Source organism: Nematolebias whitei, chromosome 20, assembly GCF_014905685.2.
Source record: "Nematolebias whitei isolate Nwh7 chromosome 20, NemWhi1, whole genome shotgun sequence".
Taxonomy (NCBI): Eukaryota; Metazoa; Chordata; class Actinopteri; order Cyprinodontiformes; family Rivulidae; genus Nematolebias; species Nematolebias whitei.
This window is the reverse complement of record NC_056517.1, coordinates 29,460,790-29,487,089: the sequence shown is the minus strand read 5'-3', so window position 1 is coordinate 29,487,089 and position 26,300 is coordinate 29,460,790. Positions and strand designations below refer to the sequence as shown.

Below are 26,300 nucleotides of genomic sequence, written 5' to 3'. Positions count from 1 at the left end.
AGTAAACCTTACCGCCTGGGAGTGCTTTCGTAACGCATTCTGGGAAATGTAGTGAATTAATCGGCTTTCTTTACCTTTTTTAAAAATGAATAAGATGCTTGGAACTACGCGTCCCAACAGGCTCGAGGGCCATAGGTAACCATGACAACAATGCTAGCTTTCGGTTTTTTTTTTTGTTAAGGAAAATATAAAATCGACTAAATAGATTTTAGCTGGAAAGTGTTTTCTTATTGTTTTTAACATACTGCTTAAAGTGGCATTTCTTTAACCTTTTTTTTTTTAATTAGTAAAAACCGCCGTCGCTGTTGATGACGTCATATGCCCCCGACTTTCAGTGTATGCACAGCATGAGTTTCTAATGGTAAACCAACAAAAATGTGCGCTTGAATTTGACAAACATCAACAAAGATAAGGTCATATTCAAACGAAGGTTCTCACCGAACCATCCGATAACATTAATCGTCTCAAAATACTAAAACTTACGTTGTAACGAAGCTAGCTACGTGGCTAGCCTAGCTTCCTCTTAAATTATCTGTCTGTTTTGAAGCTGCTGGTATGGCTGGCAGCAGGATGCAGATGGAGCTGTCCCGTGTGGTTCAGGGCACAGCTCGTTTGGGTGTGCTGAAGGGTCTCGGGAGGACGGGGCAGCACTCTCTTGATGTTCCGGGGTGTCTGCTGTACACCCACCTTGGTACGGCACCCCACCTCACCCAGGACACGCTGCACACCATCAGCAACCTCCCCTCTGTCACTCAGGTCACTCTGTCCCACGTGTAAGTTAAAACCATCTCGCACATTGTTTCACATAAAGAACTTTAATTTTAAATCTAATCTCCATCTCCAGTGCAGAGCAGCAAGAAGTGCTGGAAGAGTTTAAAGATGGATTAAAGACATTTGCAGGTACAAAGATGTACTTTCATGATTTCCTATTCGTCTATTTACATCTAAATGTTGTAAAGCTTAAAAGTTGTGTTAATTCACCAGCCTTTACAGAGGGTATAGCTGATTCCAAGTAGGCTGTAAGGCTGGCATATTTAAACGCCTTATTTATTTTTAACCAATTCAGTACAAGCTCTTGATTTGGTCAAAAGAAACCAATCTAGTGATCAAACACAACCTACAATACTTTTTTTTCCAGAATGTAAGTTAGGCACTAAGCTTAGAAAGACAATGAAATGTGAAATCCTTTCTAGATTAATTTGGATGTCAGTGCATTCATACCTGCAAAATGACTAGAGCTTGTCTGCACGCAGAAACAATTTTCATCTTATTTTATTAGTGCTTTAACCTATTCCTCAATAATTGCTAAGGAGGACTTCTAAGAACAGCATTTGTGTATTAGTGAAAAGCTCATTAGCTATGTGAGCGTGACCAAAAAGTAGTTCTTCGTAAATTTATATAAATCTACTAAAAACTTGATCCTTGTTCCACATTCGCTGAGCTTTACTCGGCCTCTCACAAGCAAATTTTAAAATGAGAACTGTAATAAACGTTGTCGCTTCATGTAAAATGTCAATTAGCACAATGTTGTCTCTAAAGCTCCAGAAAGGAAGGACGGACAGCTAGAAATATTAATTATGTCCTTTGTTTTCTCACCTTTTGATTTATTGTCTGCAGCTGGTTTTAGCTGATAAAGTTCACATATCGTCTTTCAGTAATGAAACATTTATCCCCGACTGTTGGCTTTGCTGGTTTTGTTTTCATGGAGTGACTTCTGTTTTTCAGGGCTTCATGATACAGTGTTGTACTGCTCACTTCACGACCCTGCAACTCCTTGCCCGACAGGCTACACTACCAACAAGGTGAGATAACGCCTGCTGTAGTGCAACATTACCAGCAAAAGTTGTTTTCCTTGATCTCTAGAAGTGTAATTTCTCAAAGTGCTCTAGGCCACTTTGAGCTCTCTTATGGGTGTAGTTGCTAGTGCCTTGAATTGCATTTTGTGTCATTAGACGGTGTCTGTGTGGGGCAGCGGTGGGCGGATAGAGCTGTCGGTGGCCAAATTTATGGCTCTCCAGAAGACAGTGCAGCCAGACTGGTACCAGAGCATGGCAGATGGAGAGACCTGGCAGGTCAACACGTCTCGCAAAAGGATCAGAAAGTCAGTGGATCGAACCTTGGCTCATTTGGACGAGTGTCTGCTGCTCCACCAAAAATCACAGGTACACACAAAAACACACAACTTTGACAGGCAGTCCATAAGCTCCAACTGTTGGAGTCATTCGTGCACAGCAATAGCACAATGGGTTGATGTTTGGTAGAAGTCAAAGGAGCCGCCTTGCAGCTGTGCTACTGCAGAAATAAACTGCAAGATTTGTATGAATACATAAAACAGCAGATGTGTAAGCATGAAGCATTTATAACTAATTAAACGTTTTTTTTAGTTTTTCAAATTCTCTTAATGTAACTTTAATTTAATCAAAAGGACGTGCAAATCATAATGACAGGGGACCACTTCATTCTATTGCAGTTAATAGAAATTATTATAGACTGCTTTTCATTTTTCATCCAATTTCTGCATTTTACTGCAATTTTTATGTGATTCTTTGTTTTTCATCGTCTTTATTTTGTGCTGCAGTTGTTGTTTTTGTTGTTGCATGAATGCCAACTAAATGTTCCTTGACACAGTAAGGTGGGAAATCAACCATGTAGAGTAAAGAGAACAGACAGAGTTCTGCAGGTAATTACTTATCAACCTTTTACCCAGTCAGCTGTGTGATTTCTGCCAAGTTTCCTCCAAACCATCCAGTGGACACCCCCCCCCCCCCCCTGAACGTTGAGTACCAATAATCAAAATCCAAATGGAGTCTGACAGCGTAAAACCTTTTTATTTATGTATGTTTTCCCACAAATTTAAATCTGTTGTACTGCTGCAAGCTTGGTCATACATCATGCAAAGTATTAAAAATACACATTTTTCTCATCTTTCACAAGTTTTTCCTCGGCTTTAATCACCAGCATGTTTCCCTGTCCTGCCAGGAATTGGAAAGAGCCAGAGTATTTGGGGTAGTGGAGGGAGGAGACATCTTGGAGGAGAGGGTGCGCTCAGCAAGGGAGACCGCCAAAAGGCCCGTGGCAGGTTTCTGCCTGGACGGCTTCCAAACTGGTGCCATGGATCAGGACCTGAGGATCCAACTCATCACTGCTGTGACCAAGGAGCTGCCTGAGGACAAACCCAGGTCTGCCCGCTTGTGACTCTGAACATTTCTTAGTTTTTCATTTTTTTTAATTGAAGAATACTTTCTCTGGGATTATTTAAAAGGCAATTACTGAAAATAGTTGGACAGAACTGAACTAAAAGCAGAGGAGTTAACACATTTAGGGTCATGGATTAAAGTTCTCAATCGCTGCAACAGATTTCTCTTTTGTTCAACACATTTTGAAGAAGAAGAAGAAAAAAAAAACAATCACTGCAATTATGGTGAAAATACAGCAGACTAGGAGAACCTAATTCCTGTTATGCAACTTGTCTGTCAGTCTTTTTTCTTTGCAGATCTTTTTTTAGGAGACCCAGAGAGACACTTGGCTGTACTTCTCCCTCTTTCTTTCATGGGACATATGCTTTTGAAGAAAGTTGTATCAAAACCTTGAAGAAATTCTTCAGTATTCAGCCTAACTGCGCAGCGTAGTCTGCAGAAACTGTTAGAAAATGTAAATTTATTCTAATTTACTTACATTTTTCTTGACTGCAGACCAGCTGAAAACAGATGATGATTCATCTTTCAGTCAAATTTTTTTCCAAGTCATTTGCTTAATAGGTTCAGCTTGTACCTCTGCAGGTACAAACTCTGAGTACCACATTAGCCAGCTGGAGGGTTATAATACCATTTATGTTCATTTTGTAATTCTTTCGTCACATGTTGGCTCTATAAACCCTGAGCTTCACTCTCAGTCCTTTCCACTGTTTTTATGTGTGAGATTTGAGAGGTTTATGTTAAAAATTGGTACCTAAATTGATTAATTTTTATCTATGACTAGAAAATTTGCATTTCCTGCAAAAATGCATTGTGAATGCTTATTGCTGAAGAACTTGTGGGAAAAACAGCTGAAATTAGCTAAAAACATGCTGAAATGTAGCTGAAATGGAAGAACAAGCCTAAGTTAGTAGAAGAAAGGAAAAACACGTTTGCTAAATTAAATTTAAATAAGCAGAAATGATCACAAAAATTAGGAAATTATCTAAAAAAGCTGAAATTAGCAACAAAAAAAGAGGCTGAAATGTAACTGTTAAAGCAGAAAGAAACTTAAACTACCAGGAGGAAGTTGAAGGAGCTGAAATGAGAAAAAAAAAATAGGTGGCTATTAGTTGAAAAAGCTATATTTAGCACAAAACAGCTATGAACTTGAATTTATCTGAAAACAGCTGAAATTATCTGAAAAATGTTAAAACAAAATAGCTGTAAAGGTAGAACAAGCTTAAATTAGCAGAAGAAAACAGAAAACACGTTTACCCAGTTAGACTGAAAGAAGCAGAAACGAGCACTAAAACGTGGATATTTTCTGAAAATAGCTGAAAACAGCAAAAAAACAAAAAAAAAAACCCAGCTAAAAAGTAGCTAAAATTTTCTAAGAAGCTTAAATCACCGGAAGGAAGTGAAGAGAGCACACTTTTGCTGAATTAGGCTGAAAAAGTGGAAACGAGTGCAAAAAATCTGGAATTAGCCGAAAAATTAGCATTAAAAAGAGCTAAATAGTAGCTGAAATAGAATAATAAGCTGAAAGAACCATAACAAGCTGAAATTAGCAGAAATAAGTTAGAAGAAGCACAAAAATGTTGTAGTTGGCAGAAAGAATATAAAAGGAGCGCAAAACAGCTGAAAAACAGCTGAAAAACGGCTGAAAGTAGCTGAAAAAGTTTAAATTTGAACACAGAGGTGGAAAGAAGCTGAACCAGAACAAAATGTGAAAGGAGCAGTAAAAGGTTGTAACAGATCTAAATTTCAAAAGGATGTAAAATGTGCTCAGTTCATTTTCTAAGTACCAAAAGTCGTCGCGCCCTTCTTCTCTGACGAGCTGAACGTTTTGATTTATGATTTGTTGAAATAGCACAAAAATTGTGGAACGAGAAAGATGCTGAAAAACGTAAAGAAGAAAAATGGATTACAATAAGGTGAATACTTCATAAACATTCACACAATTAGTTTCTAACATTTTGGCCTCATAGTTGTGCAATTATAAGAAAACCTGGATTTCAGTGCTCAGAGTAAGAACACAAGGTAAATAATGGCAATAAGTCAGAGTCAGGCTGTAAAACTTAAATACATTTTTTTAAATGAGAATTTGCTGTTTAAAGAGCAAAAAGCAGAAAGTTGGACTTTTGAATGTTTCCAAGGTGCAGTCAGTGGTCAGGAGCGTGCTTTGATGTTAAAGTCGGTAGGAGGTTGGATTATTTAGTAACACAGCGCTGAAAAAGTGGCAAAATCTTAAATGCTTCCTGAACGAAAAATCCTCAAACCCAGTGAACCACCCAAAAAGTTCTGGAGTTGGTAACAACTGAAAAACCCAAACACGTTCTCAAGCACAGAACATTTTCAATTTTACATGTATTCCCTTAAAATCAAATCATTTTTATGACCTCTGATAACTTTTCTCCAATTTTTGCGCTGCCCTATGTGTTTAAATACAGCCATTCGATAGAACAAGTTGAAGTCGTCGTCTTTACCCTCCTGGTAATTGATTTATAAAAAAATAGAGCTTCAATTCTTTCGGCTCCAGAATATTATCAAATACACCTGGAGACTGTTAGCTCTCTGCAGCTTCAGTTTTGGTTTTTAAAATTCATCACTTTGCAAGGTCAGAGAGCCTCGCAAACGGATGCAACTATGTAACCATAAATCAACTGTGAGCCAGATAAAAGTCGAAGCGTCTCCCCTCCTTCGATGGACATCGTGATAAATCAGAAACTTTGACACCGAGAACATTTAAGGCATGTTTTGATCCGGTGGACCTGATATTCTAATGCGTTTTAGTGTCTTAAACTCCTTTTTTGACCTGGCAGATCCTTTAAAAGACACAAGGACAAACTTCAGCTGCTAAAGGTTTAAACTCTGGATTAAATTATCTTGTCAGAGACTTCTCTCCGGATGCTGTCCCACATGAGCGCTCCTCTCCTGGAGGTGATGGAGAAGCTGCGCTTCCTGTTAGAGGCTGTTACCGTTGAGCTGCGAGGAGCAGTAATCTGTTACCAGCTGCGTGCATTCCTCCTGCTGCTCCTTCCAGTTGGAGGGAGGTTGCAGCTTCCAGAAAGTGGAGTCACGATCGAAAGCTAAATCGGGCTCGACCTCGACGCCCGCAGGCAGAGAGTTTCACAGGCTAACGGAAAGTTCAAACGCTCTGGAGGGCACACGTTGTTGTGAGGAGCAACGCTGATGATGCTTGTGTCTGACTGCGTTAAAGACACGTTGCGTTAAGGTTTAATGCTGTCTTGCTCTTTGCTTGTGTGTCTGTGTCAGACTGCTGCAGGGTGTGGGACGCCCTGATCAGGTGCTGGCGTGCGCAGAGGCTGGCGTGGATTTGTTCGAAGGCTTCTTCCCGTTCCAGGTGACGGAGCGAGGCTGCGCGCTCTGCTTCCGCTTCGACATCTCCGTTGACCCAGAGCGCACAGGTAGAGCCACCATCATTGGACGTATGTCTACAACGGCTTAACTTTTGAAATCAGTTTAATTTAAAATGGCTCATCGACTATTTGTGTGAATGTTAAGCAGTCACACTATTGTGATCCATTTTTCTTCTGTACATTTTTCAACGCATTTCTCGTTCCGCAGTTTTCAGCTATTTCAACAAAAATCATAAAAATCAAAACGTTCAGCTCTTTCAGGACAATCCTGCTATGACTTTTGGTATTGGTTCAACTTTAGCTTTTTGAAATATTTAGCCTTTTCTGCCATTTTTTCCCCTCATATAAAATGAATTGAGCTCATTTTTCATCCTTCAAATCTTTAGATCTGTTTACAACCTTTTACTGCTCCTTTCACATTTTGTTCTGGTTCAGCTGCTTTCAGCTAACACACAAATTTAGCTATTTTCAACTAATTTCAGCTGTTTTTTGCTCCTTTCAGATTCTTTCTGCTAACTACAACATTTGTGTGCTTCTTCTAACATATTTCTGCTCATTTCAGCTTGTTATGCTCCTTTCAGCTTATTCCTGCAAGTTTCAGCTTTTTCTACTACACTGCTGTTCTATGTCATATAGGCTTCGCCCTTTAAGGCTGTCGCTGATGGGTTTATCCCGTTATGCAGAGCATAAGCACTGAAAAAATTTAGTCCACGCCCACCTGCTGTGTGGGCCCCACCCGGTCCGTATAAATTACGTTAAGAGCGGGAAATCGGTTCCCATTTTTTCTTCAGCGAGCTAATATAGCACTGTCAGAAGAACAAAGAAGATAAATTGTGTAAATGACCAACCTTTGTTAAGGATGCTTGGCCCGGCAGTCGACCTCCGGTCGTCCGGTGAGTTCTCCTCCCCGAGGAGAAGATGACGAGCAGTCTTATTCCAAGGTAAGCGTCGGGGAACATTTCCCAGTGACAGGTCACTACACGCCGGACAACGCCATCTTGTATTTTTTCCTCTTATCGCCGACCCTCGGGGCGAACCGGATGGTTCCTCCGGGGCAAGGCGTGCTCAGCTGCAGCCCCCGCTGCTCATTCCCTCCTGGGGAGCGTAGTGTAGGTGGAGGGGGGCTGAGTGAATGCTCATCCCACCTCGTTTCGCATCGGCGATCACACCGCTCCCGGCCGACAGCGCCCTCAGGGGTTGCCCGGCGGAACCCAGGAGGAGGCTGACATGAAGGGACCCCTTTTTTCTACGTCCCACGCCTTTTCCCGCCAGTTCGGATGATCGGCGGGAAGGTTGTTTTTCACTGGGCTCCACTGTGGCTCACCGTCTTGATCCATACGGCCTCGCGTTCCAACAGGACGTTCGACGGGCGAGGCCACAGACGGTTCTTTCCTGGTAGATTGGAGGAGTCGGTCCCCAGTCCGCTCCCATCACCAGAGTTGAGGGTTTCACCGAGCGGGGCTATTCCTCGGTAACCCCCCTGGAGCCAAGCCTCGCGGAAACTTTCGGAGCAAAGCTGCCCAGGTCGGAGCAGCGTCCCGTCCCTCCGGAGGAACACAAACCAGACGGTGACCACGCTCTCCAATCGAGCCCACCGATGTGTTTTCAGGCAGCCGCAGCTAGCAACAACGTGCGCTGCTAGCATATAGCATGTCCAAGGGACTGAAGGCCGCAGACCTGCCTTGGAGACAAAGAACTCCCTCTGTAAGGCAGCTGACGCCAGCTCAACATATGTGCCTCTCCTACGGTTTGCTTGTCGAGGACTGCAGCGCGGATGACGATGATCCAACGATCCACCTGGCTTCGTTACTCCCCTCGCTGCCGGAGAAACTGCACAAGACCTGATGAAGCCCATCGCGGACGCGCTGTTCAGAGCAGCTTCAAACCATGCTGGCGAATTGAAGCAGTCGGAGGAGGTGCCAGAGGCTGTGCGCCACCTCATCAAGCCGCGCGGCCCATCCCGGCCCGCTGGAGGGACCGTCGCGAGCAAGCTTCGATTTTTCCACGGCCGTGGCTCTCGCTGAGTTCCACCACCAGCCCCGCCCGTCAGAATCCAGCCCTCTTCATTCCAGCAACCTGCAGCTCAGCGTTTCCCCAGAGTTCGCCTGCAAGACAGCGCTCTGGGCAAACAATCGCAGAGCTCATGAGGGAGAAGTTTCTCAAAATGACGGTCTCCGGAGGGTGGGTGTAAAAGTGACACGAAAGTTGAAATAAATCATCATTAATGATCAAAGTGTCTGTTTTTTAGCCAGTCTGTTAGCTCGGATGAGCTCACAGCGGCCGCACACATAAAGAGCCGGTGTCCTTAATAAGGTTTTTTTAAACTCACCGCCGCTCCAAGACATTACTAGTCGCTTACAGGGCACGATGGTAAGTGAAAATAACTCGTTATAATCCCGAGCTGCACGATTCTCACTCAAGCGGTGTCAATTCGCACTCGTGGGATAAAACAGCCCCCACACGAGCCGGTGTCCTTAAATAAGGTTTTTAAACTCACCGTCGCTCTAAGACATGACGAGTCGATCACAGAAACAGCCTCCACACATGAGCCGGTGTCCTTAATTAAAGGTTTTTAAACTCACCGTCGCTCTAGACATGACGAGTCGATCACGGCACAACGGTAAGCGAAAATAACTCGTTATCAACTAGAACTGCACGATCCTCTCTCAAGCGGTGTCAACTCGCACTCGTGGGATGGAACAGCCTTCCACACATGAGCCGGTGTCCTTAAATAAGGTTTTTAAACTCACCGCCGCTCTAGACATGACGAGTTGATCACAAGGATGAAACAGACTCCATCCAACGACGCTGCGTTGATGCTGGCGCACACACCGCAGCTTAAACGCGGAGCAGCTGAAAGAACCCGGTAATGAGTCCCGCCTCCCTCCAGCGCGCGCCCCTCCAGCGAGAGCGGCGCGCGTCCCTCCAGAGAAAATCATGTGCTCCCGCGGGGCTAGCAGCCTTCACTCCAACAGCACGGCGTTAATGAAGTCACGCCCTCCGCCTTTCAACCTTCGCACAGCGACGTCAAACGCGCAGCCCCACCGCGTCATCAGCTGTCACACGCTTCGCCTCAGCACAAGCCTCGCCTTGGATCACACAGAAAACATTCCCGCGACGCATGACAGCGGTTGAGGGGCGGACTGCTGACAGCCGTACAAAACGTGACACATCACTTAACGCACGTTCACCCTACGAACGTTACGTAGAGTGGCTAAAACATGCTCGCCATTTTTCAGATGGATGGACAAGGTTTTATGCAAATGGTACAAGTTACAGTTTGCAACCCGAACCCCTCCATTCAGAGGAGTTATAAAACGGTCCCGTCATCATCAGACTAAATCTCATCCCTAAATGCAGAAGTCCAAGTGTTTCTGATAAAGTAATCTACAGAGTCCCCCAACGGAGAGAAAACACAGGGTTTTTACTCACGGATCGGAGGGGTGAGACCGTTTTTTGGATCTGTTGTATAACATCCAGAGAACGCATACCGATCATCCTAACACAGAGACGAGAGTTTTTGTTTTACCTGGATGATCTGCTGCTCCTGTCACTCCAGACAGGAGGCGCTGATGCAGGATCAGGTGTTGACATCACACCTGTTAAATCTGGGCTTCGCCATAAATTGGAAGGAAGCTCGATTTTCCCGGCCCAGACATTTCTTTTTCTGGGAGTGGAATTAAATTCAACCACCATGAAAGCTCATTTATCGCAAACTAGATTCAACACTTTTTTAAAGTCAACTCAGCCACGTAAGACCTGGCAAGTGATAACAGCTGTCTCCGTCATGAAGCTGTTGGGAATGATGTTACTCACACAGTGGTTCCGCTGGTTTGTTACACATGAGACGCCTCAATGATCATTGTCCCTTCCTCTGTGAGAGCAGACCTCCGACTCTGGGGAAACACCTTGTTTCTGTCAGAGGGAGTCCCCATCAGCAGACCACGTCACACGGGTCAGTCTTCACGGACGCGTTGCTGTCAAGCTGGGGGGGGGGACATGCCTATCTCAAGCAGTAGGGGCGCTGTGGCCCCACTACACATCAGCCCACATCAATGTTTTGGAGTGTCGCACAGTACTGAATATGATTCAACACTTTGCTCCCGTGCTACAGAATCAACACGTGTTGATTCACACAGACAACATGGTGACTGCTGCGTACATAAACATCAAGGGTGTGCGTTCAGCCCAGATGTTACACATTGCGCGAAAGCTACTGTGTTGGGCTCATCAAAACCTGCTCTCCATTAGAGCGGTTTACATATCCGGTGTTCTGAACAGAAGGGCAGATGTGATGTCCAGGGGCGGCCCACGTCACGCGGACCGGACCCTCCATCCAGATCTGATGTTTTCAGACGTGGCAGAAGTTGGCAAAGCAGCTGTGGACCTGTTTGCGACGCGAGAGAACGCTCAGTGTCAACTATGTTTTTCCCTGAGCCCGCGAGACGATCCATCGCTGGGGGGGGACGCATTTGCTCACAGCCCGTGGCCCAAAACGCTTTTGTACGCGTTTTTTCCCCCACCTCCTCTGTTTTTACGGTTCCTGAACCGAGTTCAGGAGGAGGGATTGACAGCTCTCCTGGTGGCTCCCGAGCGTGTGAACGCACCATGGTTCCCAGGCCTGCAACGTCTGTTGTCGGGTCGCCCGTGGAAACTGCCGTGGAGGGAGGATGCTCTCCTTCAGGCAGGAGGAGCGATCAGGAGTTACCCAGAAATAGGTCAGCACCTGTGGGTCTGACCGCTGAGCGGTCCCACTTAGAGAGGATGGGTCTCCCTCAGGAGATAGTGTGCACAATTCAAGATTCACGTGCTGCATCTACCACAGTTCTGTACACATCAAAGGGGACGGCTTTTCAGCGCTGGTGTACAGAGAAAGGTTTAGAGGCCACCTCATGCCTTTTAGGCGGCGTGTTGTTTTTCTACAACAGCTGATGGATAGGAAGTTGGCATTCAGTACGCTTTAACGTACGTTGCAGTCATCTCTTCCTGCCACGAAAGTTTCGGAGACAGAACAGCTTTTAATCACCCGCTGATGAAGCGTTTTTCTAGAAGGTGTTCAGAGACGCAGGCCTGCTTCACGTCCACTTCCATTTTACAGATATTGATCTAATATTTGACGAGGTAGTAGCTGAGTCAATCGCATTTTTTTGCAAACAATGCTAAAGAAACAAAAGGAATCTTAACCGTATTGTCAGCTGTGCCTCTTCTTAATTTTTAAGTACACCTCCTCATCTCCAGCATGTCATTAATAAAACATCAGATTTGTTTAATTATTTTTTTATCTTCATCTTTTACTTTGTTCCATCGTTGTTTCAGGGTCATAGTGATGAATCCAGGTAACTTGTTGCTTTAACTTGCACAATAAATTTACATCATAATATTTTTTTTAAATGCCTTGTTTCATCCCTTTCAGCTGCAGATTTCCATAAAACAGCTTTCTTGTTCTCATTACGCAGCAGCCTGTAAGTGTCACTCACTTCGGACACTGTAAGACCAAAAAAAAAAAGCAATTTTAAAATTTGACATTATATATTTTTTCACTTCTTCCCTATAATCATATGACCTTTTCAAGTAAAGCTTCCTTGCCCAAAGCTATAGAAAATGACATTTTTATGAAGCTGAGATGAACAAAAATGAGCCCCAAAATATTGAAAACATAGGCATTTTGCTTTTAAGAGATTGCAAATATGTGCCTGGAGCAAAGTTAAATCAGCGTAATTCAAAACTGTGCATTAGGGTCTTTTCTTGGATTATAATGACCTCCTAATGGGATGTGAACGTCATGGGAAATTTATTCTTCTTGCATAAATTAAGTAATTTAGCACCGTTTTTGTTCATAGAAGAGATAAAGGGATGGAGCAACAAGACAAGACTGCGGTCAAAAACTATGCTGAGATGCGCTGCGAATACATTTTATCGGGAGACGCGAGCTTTGATGTTAATTGCACAGTGGTTGCATTTAACTGAACTCATGATTGAATTATTGAACCCTGCAGGGTTTGATCATCTCCATAAAGAGCCTCCGGTGTTGAGTTTTAAACTGCGGAGTCGATGCTTCTGTTTTTTTACACAAACGTAAAGAAGCGTTCGTCTCACGCTGCTGCACAGGGAATTACATGTGTTCAATTAGATCTTAGTGATTTCATTTAAACACCCTGCAGAGTGTTGTTGCTGCACGAACAACCCTGTGTTTAGTTTCAACCAAGTGAGCAGCATGAGCAAGTCAGTGAGAGACAGATTCTTAAAATGATTAGGAAATAAGTGCATGCAGTGGTCATGTCACTCTGGAGACGAGGCATTAACATCAGACCAGTGTAATGACCAGTAACATTATGCATGATTTGATGTGTGTGTGAGAGATAAGTTGGGTAATTGTATAGAGAGATCCAGCAGGTGAATTAAAATCAATAGCGTAGCTTTGAGCATCTTCTGCAAGCCAACAATTAGGTACGACCTTGTCACCATCATTACTGTCCTTGCGAGCTCCTAAAGAAGTGGTGCGCTGTGGGGAAACGCACCGTCTTGTGCAGCGTGTTGACTCTGTAGTTAATGAAAAAGCGTTAAACTTCTCTGACAGAGGGAAGTTCGGCGTCGGAGAGCATCGAGCGCTTTGATCGATTCTGCACAGGAAGTCTAATGGAGTTCAGTGGAAGCGGGAGCAGCGATGTCAAACCCCCGGAGAAACTGTAACTTCCCAGTCGGCCAATTACAACCCTCACTGGGAGGGGTGTTAACATCCTCACATGACATGCTGAACCATTCACCCCTTACCTGCCTTCTTGCCCTTGGCAGTTTTTTTTTTGTTTTTTTTTGAGTTGCATTGCATTTTTAAAACTTCCTCCTATTTTTTTGTTGTTGTTTAAATCGAGCTGCTTTTTCTTTCTGTACTTAGAAAGTTAGACGATAACGGGATCAAACCGCAGCCTTGCACCTCTAACGTTTAATTCAGAGGAGGAAGTTAGAGCTCTTACATAATGTTTGTCATTATCGCCCTCTGCTGAAGGCGGGGCGATAATGTTCTTGCTTATGTGTCTGTGTGTGTAATTGTTAATTTTACTTGTCTTGAAGATGTTTCACCTCCCACGCCATTTCCGTTCTGGTTATGGGTTGGGAGTTCCAGGATTATAATTTGTTGTTCTAATGATCACAGAAGTAGCGCCATTAGGTGACACGAGTCGCTGATTTTTAGCAGATTCACCTCATCAAGTGGTGGCGCAGAGACTGGAGATGGTGGACCTGTGATTGGAAGGTCACTGGTTCGACTCCCCGGACCAACATAAAAAATGTGGGTGGAAAAGGTGAAACACCCACACCTGCCTCCACCCTCATTTACCCCACTCTGGGCCCTTGAGCAAGGCCCTTAACCCCCACCATCTCCTCCAAAAACAGGTCTCTCTTGAAAATGAGTCCTTGTGACTCAATGAGACTACCTGTTTAAATAAAGGTTAAATAAAATAAAAGATAAGATCATTTCCTCCTTAAAGTGAGCCGTTAGAGCAGGGTTATTCAACTGGCGGCCTGCGGGCCACTTCCGGCCGGCAGGTGACTTCAGTTCAGCCCACCAATAAGTTCATTAAAAAAAAATTGGGGAAGTTTGGGTACTGTGTTTGGGGTTTACGATAAAGCTTTAGGGCCACGCTAAGAAAAAAAAAAAGCCATAAATTACGAGAATAAAGTTGAATAAAGTCTTAATATTACGAGAATAAAGTCGTACAAGATTTTTTTTTCGGCTTTCATGTTTTGTTTTGTTTTTCCCAACGAGTTGGATCCACGACGCGACCTGTCAATCAAATCCTGTAGGCGCGTCAGCAAATGACCAATCCAAAGCTAAATGAGTTACAATATTAGCCGAACTCCGACACAATAAAGCAGGTTTACCATTTTAACTGTAGTAAAATGAAGAACGTTGAGCATCTCGTTAAATTACACTTTGGTGTTGGTTTTACAAAGAAGGAGATAGTTATCCTGATGTATGCTCGATAATCCAGGTAGAAAAATCTAAGGAGATAGTTAATCTGTCAGCACATCATCATCAGATTATTATCAGTATCAGGACTTTGAACCTGCTTACAGTAAGGTGGTACGCTCTGATGGGCTGCAGTGTAGCTCTCTGCAGGTAAGGGGCGTTTAGCTTCTGATTGGTCATTTGCTGACACGCCCACTGGATTGATTGACAGGTCGCGTCATGAATCCGACTCGTGGAAAAAAATAAACGAGAGCTGTAAAAAAAAAAGTCTCGTAAGACTTTATTCTTGTTATTTTATGACAAATTTTTTTTTCTTAACGTGGCCCTTAGACCTGTCACAATAAACAATAAATCAACTAATCACACGATAAATGAAAATTATCAACCTCATTTTCATTTATCGGCTTTATCGTTTCTTCGTGTCTCTTTATTGAAGACACTGGATGACAAAAGGTTCAACTCCGGTGCTCTTCACTGACCCCTCCCTTTCTCTTTAAAATCCATTTTAACGATTCAAAATCACGTTTTTGGATCGTTAAAAGCTGCTAAGCTGAGATGCTAAGCTACGAGCTAAGCTAACAGGCCGACCATGGGAAAAAACCTCCGTCTTGTCCAAGCTCCAAAATTCTCAGTTGAAACCCGTGCCTTCTTGTAAAAAGTTGTTTTCTCTGCAAAAAGAAGCTGAGAACTTGTTTATTGATTTTTTTATTAAAAGCTTTGTGTGAAAAATGCTAAAGAGCTCAAACCACACAGAGCGCTCACCATTTTGAGAACTGAAGAGAGACAGCTCATGTCACGTCAAGGGGTCTCCCTCCCATTTTTCTTAAAGAGAAACGCTGCTCACTCCCTTGCTATCCATTCTTCGGTTCAGTATTATACTTCCATCCTGTGGTCGAAAACAGGTATTACACACAAAACAAATTAAACATTTCTTCTTAAAAACAATATTATCGTTTATCGCAATAATTTCTGACACAATTAATCGCCCAGCAATATTTGTTATCGTGACAGGCCTAGTGGCCCTAAAGCTCCGTCGTAGGATTTTGGGTTTGGTTTGGGTTCTGTTTATTGCATTTATGATTTAATGCAACAAAATAAGCTAATTCAAAAGGTAACAGATCATTGTAATACTTAGTTTATTTGCATAATGACTGTAATCACTGGATGCCCGACCCCTGAGCTGCTGGCTTTCAGAAACTGTGGCCCCCTGAGCAGTTTTGTTGAATAGCCCTGCGTTACAGCTTTTGACACTTGTTCAATACTGAGCATGCATCAGGATATTGTTCAATACTTCCTAATGAGGCCAACGTGTGAGTTGTTTTGGACACGTTTCAAGGTGCGAATGACTGTGAAGCTGCCTGGAGTGATGGGTCAAGTCTGCACTAAAGGTGTTAAAATATGGAACATGGTTATCGCCTCAGAGTGACTATAGCTCAGACCACATTTAAACATATTGAGCTAAAATTTGGTATGATGGTTGAGGATTATGACTGTCTATTGTTGTCATCGTTCTTTAAGAAATCAGGTCTCTCTTGTAAATGAGTCCCCGATGCTCAATGGGATTAACCTGTCTAAATAAAGGTTGAATGAATTAGCCCCAATACATATTTTAAACACTACAAATATTTTTGCTTAACACTTTAGGAGCAACTGTTAGTCAGCTTTGACTGGTAGCAACATTTCTCATGAATAGCAGGACTGATTTTAATGAAGCTCTTGGAAAGTAATTATTGGATGTAAATTTAAAAATGATTAACATCTCAAGTCATTGTAATTCAAGATGGCTACCACTGCTAATCAACATTAGCCAACTTGTTAATGGCTATACATCATCAGTTTTACAAATATTGAGCTAACGTTTAATATGGCTAAGTTTATTTTAATGTGGCTTTTAATTTTTCAGAAACAGTGCTGTAAAGAGTGGACGAAAATATGAAAATATTTGCCTTTTTTAACATTCGATTAAACCAACTAACTTATTCAAACTTGTTTTCTACGCCTCGGTTAGCTCTGCTTGTCTGACCCCACCCTTATTTTTCATCAGCGTCACACAAGCTGAAAACATTTACCGTATTTTCCGCTGTAAACGTTGCATCAGTCCAAATATGTCTAATAAAGTGGAAAAAAACATAAATATGTTGTTTTGCTGTATAAGTCACATCTATTATGTGTCACCACTCTTTAATTTTTTCTTGTTATCGGTACTCTATAAAATGTCAGTGCACGTTATCCTGAGCACAGCCGTTATACATTTTGTTTGTCAAAACAGTCCGAAAGATGCAGATTCATTTCTGTTGAATAACTGAATGGTTTTCCTTTAAAGGAAAATGTGGCTTTACTTCACTCTATGGGCTCCTTTTAAATGGGTTTATTTATGCTTTCAAATTATTTTTCTTACTACTTTGGAAAAGCTTTATGTAACATTTACAGTCATTTATAAAACGGGTATGAAACACCTTTAACGCCACAGCAGTCTGACGAGAACAAGCGCTGTATTTTTATTAATTATTTTGTCATTTAGATTTAAATATAAATCTTTTTTCAGTACTTTACCTGCATGTGCACAATATGAGCATATTTACCGTACTTTCCGCCGCACATGTCACACCGCCAGATAAGTTGCATCAGTCCAAATATGTCTGACAACCCGTAAACATGGGCTTGTGTTGTGCTAAAAATCGATTGCCTGCCAAATGGCGGCTGTGGGAGCGTGCACGGCAGGACTTTAACAAGAATTTAACAATATTAACACTTCAGAACAATTATTTGTTTGCTCAACATTATAGTAACGGTGTGTCTCAGCTGAACTTTTCCTTAATAAATGCACTTTAATGGTGAAGTCCTCTGCATTTCACCTGGGCAGCGCAGCGAAATGCGGTATGGCAAGCCAAGTGTCTCATTAATTGCCACTTTTACCTATTAATGAGCCACTTGGCTTGTCATATGACTTGAGGGCCCTCTAGCGGCTGAAAATTGTAGTGTTCAATATTTTCCATGTCAAAATGAATTAAATTGTCAGATCTTAGCCAAAATTTGGGTTATAAATATGGAGACAAAAACATAAATAAGTTGCTTCACTGTATGAGTTGCAGGGCATACAAATTTATGCAAAAAGATGTGACTTGTATGGCATAAAGTACAGTAATTTCATTATTCTGCACCTTTAATGACAGTTAAAAAAACGTGTTGGTAAACGGCTGCTGGTTTTCAGTTTAGCCTTTCAAATTTATGAGAAAATTTATCTTGACAAGCTCCATATGTGGTCAAAACACAAGTTTGGAACATACATTTCTGTTTACTTGTGTAGATGAACATATGCATGTGATATATTCATAAATTAAACGGATTCTTTCATTTTTCTGGACTGAATAATATCGTGCATTGAACGTTAATTTTCTTTGACCCATCAAAATGAATGTGGTCATTTATTTACAGAATCAAAGTTTAACATCACACATTTACATTAATTGGCAAATTGAAAAATAACAACATGGCTTAGTTATTAGCAAGCTGTACAATTTGATTAACCATACGGCGATGGTTGAAAACCTCAAGCTTCACAACAGACATTTCTGAAAATATCTGGAATGATTTCTAGCAGGATAGAAGAATTTTAAAGATGGAAAGATGAAGTTTAGAGGGAGGGAGATGGTGTGTGTGTGAGTGAAAAGTGTTGAACAGAACGGCACCCTCCATTCGAACCCAGCTTTCCTCGGTACGCTCGGTAGTAAACTCGACTCATTACCTCTCTGACGATGAATCAGTGGAAACGGAGCTCCAGTTAAGCTACCGGTCCAGCGTCTCCGTAGGATGGCAGAGAACCGTCCGGAGTGGTGGCGGGACTTCATCAACAACAGTTCACCTCACGAGTGGACTTCACATGAGTGGAGTCCTTCAGAAGTTCCACTCAGAGGTGGAAGATGTCATAATCCCCACAAGACTCGGAAGAGCTGCGGATCATGCCTGGACTTCTGTTCTCCCAAACGACTGGAGCTGCAAACTCTCCACCCGACTCGACTGACTTGAACTAGGAAGTACCGACATTTAAAGAGCTCTATTTCCGGTTCACTTGGGAGGTTCCTGGTTGGTCGTTTCGACCAGACAGGGGTGTGTTTTTGTGACGTAAGAGGTCACTAGAAGTCAGAAAAACAGCAAGAATGTTATGGAACAGATTGAAAATGTTTTTCAGACAGCCAGAGAGGAATATTTAGGCGAGTTGGGGGAAAACAGGTGCCAGCCTCTTATTTACGTCTGAGAGGATATAAAAACATGATAGTTCGTTCCAACAACTTGTTTTGCGTTTGACTCCAACCTTGGACCAACTTACACTTGCTCATTCAAAGACAGAAAATCAGAAAATGCATAATTACTCTGTAACAGACCTTAACGTGATTTCTACTTTGCATGAGGATTAAAAATCACTAATACTGTTTCACAGTTGATTAAAAATGATTAGTTCACTTCAACATTTAAAAATGGTTTGAACTAAACACAATTTGATTATCAAAACATTTGTAAAATAGTAATGATAATAGAAAAAGAGAGTGTTCTTTCAATTGATCAGTGCAGGACACGAGAAAGTCTCTGGATGAACTTTATCTTGTGATTCTGGACTCAAATCAATGAAATACAGTTCTTGTTCCAGGCAGGCCCCTCAAGGCCAGATTCGACCTGAGGCCTAGTTCACTACACTTGTTCACTGAGCGATTCTGCTCTGAACGCTCCGTTGATCCGATTGGTTGATGTTTACTTATGACAGTGATAAATGTTTGATTCACTATAAATAAGTACACAAATATCTGCCAAGCAAACCGTTTCTACTGACTTTCCAGATGGTTCTGTGTAACAAACCATCTGGCACGTTAGGTTAGTTGTCTGCTCATCAGATGTTTAGGGGACGTTCAGAAAATAAAATGAGCTACTCGCCCTCTAAATGAGCATTCCACATTTGTGTAAAGCATGCAAATTATAATTTGGTGCTTGATGAGTTTGTTGTAAAAATAGCATAAATTAAACATGAGCCGCATTTCTAGATGGAAAACACACAACTTGAGTCTTGCATTAGTTTAGCTATATTTAAGATTTTAAATCTTTTTAAGTGTAGTATTGGCTGGTATATGTATAATTGATACCCGTTTGGTACTTGAATATCTATCATTGTATTTTTCTGCAGTCAACCAAGTGCAAGATTACAGTTTCTGCCAGTAATTAAGTGAAACCAGTCTTGAAGACAACAGCCATGTCTCTCTCCTTCACTTTAAAGAACAACATGTGAATCTGAACCAAAACTTAACGGGTTCTTTTTTTGCTCAAACTCAAGCTGATCTGCAATTGTGAAGAAATTAGGCTCAGTAGTTTTGGTGTAATCTTACTGATAGACTAAATAAACGCTAAAACTTTCATCACTCTCAGTTTTCTACTGTAACGGAAGTGTCTAAAAGACATAAAGTGATAGTGTTTATCTTTATGTAACTCTCACAAAGTAATCTGGGCCTTTGAGATGTGACGTTTGTGAACGATCCAGATCGGTTGAACATCTCTCTACAAAAAAAAAAAAAAAACAGATTTGCAGACATTGGAGAGCTGTGTCTAGTTTTAATTTTTTGTTCCTAATTTCTTCATGTTTTCCTCCTCAATCCCACATGCAACTGCACCTCCTTCGCTTTTTCACTGAGACGAAGGAAAACGGGCAAAGGGGAGGAATTTGTATGAAGATAAATCAGTCTCAAAAGTAGTCACAGTACAAGATGTGTATGACTACAATAAGATCCTTAAGGTACTACAAGTTTTACAAATGTGTCCCTCATTTATCACGGGGGATCCGTACCCTGAATCCCCACGATAAGTGAAAAACCGCAAAGTAGTAATAGCAGTAAAAGTGGTAAATAACAGTTTATTATAGTATATATATATAAAATCATCAAATTATATACACATATGCATTAGAGTTGCATTCGGACCCAAAAAATCCGATCCGACCCGGCCCCAGCCCGCAGTCATAATTTCTGAACCCGACCCGACGAATTAACAATTATACGTCCGAACCTGGAAAAAAAAAAAGTTTTTAATTAGTTATTATTGTGACTGGTGGTTATGGCAGGCCATGTGATCATATAATTGGATCACAGCTGATTCTGACCTAATTAAAAGCCCGAGACTGGCCCGGCCCGCCCATTAATCACATTATAACGGCCCGGCCTGGCCCTAATCCAGGTCGTTCCGGGCCGGGTTTCAGGTTTGGGTTAGAAATGACAGCTCTAATATGTATACATATATGTTAAGGCATTTTAAACCCTTCCCACACGCTTGCAATATTCTAAACAATGTTTCTAAACTGTAAATGCTCTAAAAGATCACAGAATGTTGTGATTTCAGCTCCCTGCCTCTGGCTGCACTCTCGGCCACGCTCACTTCTCCTCTCTGCACGGAGATCAGCTGATCTCCATGCAGAGAGGAGATCAGCTACAGGAGGAAGCTTCTCCCACAGCTGTGGGCTGCACAGAGGTGCAGCAGGTGCAAAATCATTTAAAATAATATATTTTAAATAAAAAAAATCCATGTCCATCTTGCAGCTCATCCATCAATCAGCCATAGCGTTTGACGTCCAACTCTTACTTTGAAAAAAACGCGATAGAGCGAGTCCACGAAAAACGAACCGCGAAGTAGTGAGGGACTAATGTACTACAAGATTCACAAATGCATAAACGGGTTTTCATATGTACACATTTTAAGTTGGAATATTCTGCGCATACAAAATCTCAAATACACGTGCACAAATCACCTGTTGTGGGCAAATCGGCGTGGAATACTCTGTCACCGAGACGTGCTTCGGTCATTTGAACGTGGCCAAGACGGATTTCCATCATCTGTAAAAATGAGGAGGGTAGCAAATGTGCGTTGTGGTCTTGTTAAAACCATCCAGCGTAATGATGATACAGGAATTAAACTGATGGTGCTTTCAACCGATTAAAAGAACCAGTCATAGTTTTACCCAATCAGAGCAGAGCAGGGCGGGTCCTATGGTCCGGTTCACAGTGAACCCAGGTGTGAGCAGCAGCGAGAGACTGCAGGTGAACGCCAAGGAGGACACCCCATTACCCTAACAGAACCACCCACCCCTTCTTGAAGGGGATAACATAATAAATTATTAAATGTATGTGTTCACACGGGACCAATTCACTGCAGCCGGGGGAGATATTAGAACTGAAACACCATCACCCCCACGCCCTCCTCCTGCACTGCACCCCGACCTCCTGGGACTTTTGTATCTAAAATCTAACGTTGTATTAAATGTTAATATGTTCAGAGCGTCGTCATCGTATAGACATGTGCAACCTGTGCATGAGACCAAACTGATTCAGAGAGAGAGAAACGTGCACTGCCGCGGGAGCGCGCAGCCTGTTGAGTTTCTCTCACACTGAGAGAGGCTGTTTCTGCCGCTGTAGTTTATCTACAACATTAAGGCTAAAAGATGATTATTTATGCCTCAGATTATAGCAGAGATGTGTGTCTCTGTTTAACTTTTATTTTTTTCCCCCAAACTCACAAAGTTCTGTCTGAATCTGTTTCAGGTGTTTATCATAAATATTTAAAAATTCGTTTCTGCACGGTGTTTTTGCATTAACAAGGTGTTGTAGCTATTTGGAGCTAAACTTGATTATATTTAGAAACATACTGAGAGGTAACTGTACTCTGATAAATGTAATGTAATAAATGATCAAATTAATATTCAATTATTACATGAGCTGCAATTCAGTTCACTTAAAAATACTTTATTAATCCCAAAGGGAAATTAAATGTTGTAACTCTTTATCCTCGTTTCATTAAGAGACGTTATAGATACTGATGGCTGTAGGCAGGAAGGATCTCTTGTGAAGGTCCGTCCCACAGCTGATCTGAAGAAACTGGCCGCAGATGCCGTGCAATCCGTTCACCCAGACTCGGCTGGTCTCTCAGTTCTTTCAGGCTTCAGGACCGCCCGAATGCTGGGCTGAACTCCTCCCAGAGCGATGGCCACTCCTCCCAGCAGCCCGCTGAGCTCCTCGTCACTGCAGGTGCCGGGGGCTGGTCCTGTTCTTCTGCTGCCACGAGCTGTGTTTCCTGCTAGTCCCAGGCTGTCAGTGGTCAGACACGAGCACAACAGGCAGGAGACGGGAATGCATCTACGGCACCTCCTTTTCATCTCATTTGAGATTAATACTGTAATACTGTAAATATAATCCCTTTGAATGAAATAATCATTTTATGAAATAACTCTCTGTCTGACAAATTTACAACAGCAATTTATATTAATGTATACTCTGTAAAAGACTTCCTGTGCTATAATTTATTAAAATATATCTGACAACCCCTCAACTGAAAACACTGAAATGACATAAACGTAAACTACAGAAAATTTATTTAACCCGTCTCTTCCTTCAGAATGATGTTGGTCATGATGGTGCTTCATTAGAGAACACTACAGTGTACTTTTAGTAAGGTCATGTACACAGTGTACTGTGTACTTTTACTAAGGTATTAAGGTGGACAATACCCTCTAGGTGTAGAAAAACTTGCAGTCAAAATATTTTTTTCTGGTTTAATCCATGAATCTGTCACCATGAGCACACGGACCAGCTTACCTGTGAATGTGGATTTTGAAACTTTCTTGCAACTACAGATTCACAGCGAACACAGTAATGCTGCGTTCAAGACAGGTGAAAAGATGGGACATCTGAGCGTTACCAGATTTACTGAGTTATTAAGAAAAGAGGCGTTTCTGGCTTGGCACAATAGCTCCAATAGCTCATAACACCCCTTTTATTAAAACGCATACGCCTTTGAGACTGATTTATCTTCAGTGGCGTGCAGCAGATTGACAAAATGCGTGGAACGGCTCTGAGGGCGTGCGTCATCTTGTATATCCATACATGATGACGTCACTCGTTCAAAACTGAACGGCTCTATGAAGCACACAGATCGTCAAGCTCCGGTTCCATTCAAAGAACCATTTATCCCATCTCTACTGGGAATAAAGCTACAATTTATTAACTTTTGATGTCAGCCCTGTTTAAGATGGCTGCCTCAATTAAGCAACCTTAACAAATGCACACATGGCTATAATTAAATAAACTTTAGTGTGGTAGTAGCTAATAGTCTACCTCAACAAACTGAGTGCTGACACATTTAGCCAGATCTCACCTTGCATGATTTTTTTTCATACCATCATTTAAAAAGTTTGACCAAAACGGCTCAGTTCCTTCTTCTCATAAAGTTTAAAACTTTGAAGCATGAAAAGACTTTGATTTTCTTTTATTTTGGTTTCCATATTATCTTCTGTTGTTGCTTTCTGTGTGTACAAAGCAGAACTGATCTTTACAGTAGCTCCGTTACGTCTCCCTGCTTTGCATTTTGCTATCTTTGGCCTCGTTTTGTCCTGTTTTCTTCTCATTCTTATCAGCTCTCCAGCTCTACACTGCATACAGACCTTATAATATCCTTTTATGCTTTGTCTAAAGTTCGCTGCTTCACTTCTTTCAGCATCCACTAAATCCATTTTGTACCTCTGCTACCTTTTAATCTTTTTAGTGTGTAATCATATGCATCACTGTGGACCACTTTATTTATTTTTCTCTTGTCCAGCTCAGTCTCAAATCTTATTTTCCTTACATCCTTTGTGTTTGCAGAGAGTCAGAGAGCTGCTGCTGCTTTCAGCTCTGTTGTACTCTCTATTCTTATTACCGTAGTTTTCGCCATATAAGTCGCACTTTTTTGCATAAATTTGCATGCCCTGCAACTTATACGGTAAAGCAACTTATTCATGTTTTTTCCATATTTATAACCCCATTTTTGGCTGAGATCTGACGATGTCATTCATTCTGACATGGAAAATATTGAACACTACCATTTTCAGCCACTACAGGGCCCTCGACCAGTATGGCAAGCCAAGTGTCTCATTAACAGGTAAAAGTGGCTATTATTGAGACATTTGACCTGCCATACAAAGCCACCTTCGTCTCGCTCCAGAACTCCTGGAGCGAACGTCAAATCAGCTGCATTTTGCTGCACCACCCAGGCAAAATGCAGCTGATTTGACCAATATAGTGCATTTATTAAGGGAAAAGTTCAACTGAGACACACCTTTTACTATAATTTTGAGCAAACAAATAATTGCTAATCTTGTTGAATTCTTGTTGAAGTCCTCCCGTGCACGCTCTCACGTCCGCTGTTCAGCAGCTAATTGATTTTTGCCACAACACCGGCCTACATTTCCAGGTTATACGGCGAAGTGACGTATTTATGTTTTTTCCCCACTTTATTAGACATATTTGGACTGATGCGACTTATATGGTGGTGCGACGTGTACGGTGGCAAGTACGGTAAATTAATTAGTCTTTATTGGAACACCCATTTGTGTGAAGCAGATGTTAGTATTTGCAGCATAGACAGTAAACATTTATATTAGAGTAGGGGAGGAAATGAGAAGCACAGCAGGTATTACTGAAGGTTTAGGTATAATTGGTGTTTGATTTTTCTGAAGCTGCTCGTGTCTTTGGGGACTTGTTTTCTGTCAGAGGACGAGATTATGGCTTGAACGGTTTGTGTTGGAATTAACGAGGCGCACGTCTGTTTTGGCAGCTCTGGATGAAGGGGAGCACGCCGCGGGGGAGACGCAGCCGAACGGAGATCTTAATTGTGACGATCAAACGCAGATGACACGCTTTGAAATAAATCTCAAAGACAAAAGGTTCGTTGCTGGGTTTGTAAAGACCCCATGGAGTTTTCAGAAGCAGCTGCGCTCGCAGAATCTCCGCCCTGATGATTTGATTTATATTTACTGAGACTGCTTAGAAGTCGACTCGGCTGTAACTTTCGTTGAACTTCTGTCCAGGTTTCAGGACGACTTCAGGCCCCTGGTGGAGGGGTGTGGCTGCTACTGCTGTAAGAACCACCAGAGGGCGTATGTACACCACCTTCTGGTGACCAATGAGCTGCTGGCTGGAGTCCTGCTCATGATTCACAACACAATCCACTACCAGAACTTCTTCACCGCACTGAGAGAGGCTTTAGTCAGCGACAAATTGGACCTGCTGAAGAAGCGGCTGCACATGGATGAAGGCCTGCAGGTGAACACAAAGGATAACTAGTCCTGGCGTGAGAGGAAGAACATGGACTGATGTGGTGGGACAGAGACAGTCATGACAGAATGGTCCAGTGGTTGAACTGCAGAAGAGCAGACCTTCAGGACAACTCACTTTTTATGTTCTCAGCTGAGTTTTTATAAAAACAAAATAAAACCAAGTGTAAAAGAAGCAGATCAGAGCCGTAAAATTTTGTAATGGGTTCACCTCAAGACAATGTTGGATCTTCCAAGTCAGATGTCATAATTAAAGTGTTTGTCCAGTTACTGTTGGTTAAATGATTTATAGTGAAGCATAAATGGACTGTGACGGAGTTTGGAGCACTGCTGGCTGCGTTTTCCTTGCAGCCTCTTGCTCGTCACTTTTTATTAACAGCTGCATTTATGGCTAAATCACTTTATCATCCCCCGACTCTTTTTTTCATATAAAATATATACACCAATATAGTTTTAAGAAATATCATTTGTAAGAAATTAAAGAACTGTCTGTGGTAAATTTTCAGTTTTTGACTATTTTTGGATCAGCTGCTTCACATAGGTTGACTGGTTTACACTGTCACACTCCAGCTCCAATCATGCTGGTTTCTTAACTTGATTTTTGGAAGAAAAGAAATGATTTCTCACCACAGCTGCAGTGCAGATTTTGTGTTCCTCTTGTT

General features: G+C 42.1%; 1 protein-coding gene across 1 annotated transcript; it reads left to right on the top strand.

Moving 5' to 3' along the window:
- The first annotated feature begins 497 nt into the window (after positions 1-497).
- On the top strand, positions 498-25,946 carry qtrt2 (queuine tRNA-ribosyltransferase accessory subunit 2). The gene is made up of 8 exons (XM_037693964.1): positions 498-773; positions 845-900; positions 1,726-1,802; positions 1,953-2,162; positions 2,980-3,179; positions 6,453-6,604; positions 25,140-25,248; positions 25,393-25,946. Exons 1-8 carry the CDS (start codon positions 556-558, stop codon positions 25,646-25,648), a joined length of 1,278 nt encoding a protein of 425 aa, XP_037549892.1. The 5' UTR covers positions 498-555; the 3' UTR covers positions 25,649-25,946.
- The last annotated feature ends 354 nt before the right edge of the window (positions 25,947-26,300 follow it).

Coding starts and splice junctions, on each gene's coding strand:
- qtrt2 (XM_037693964.1), top strand. CDS start 556: ATGGCTGGCAGCAGGATGCAGATGGAGCTGTCCCGTGTGGTTCAGGGC. Junction 901..1,725: donor TGGATTAAAGACATTTGCAG/GTACAAAGATGT, acceptor TCTGTTTTTCAG/GGCTTCATGATACAGTGTTG. Junction 25,249..25,392: donor ATAAATCTCAAAGACAAAAG/GTTCGTTGCTGG, acceptor ACTTCTGTCCAG/GTTTCAGGACGACTTCAGGC.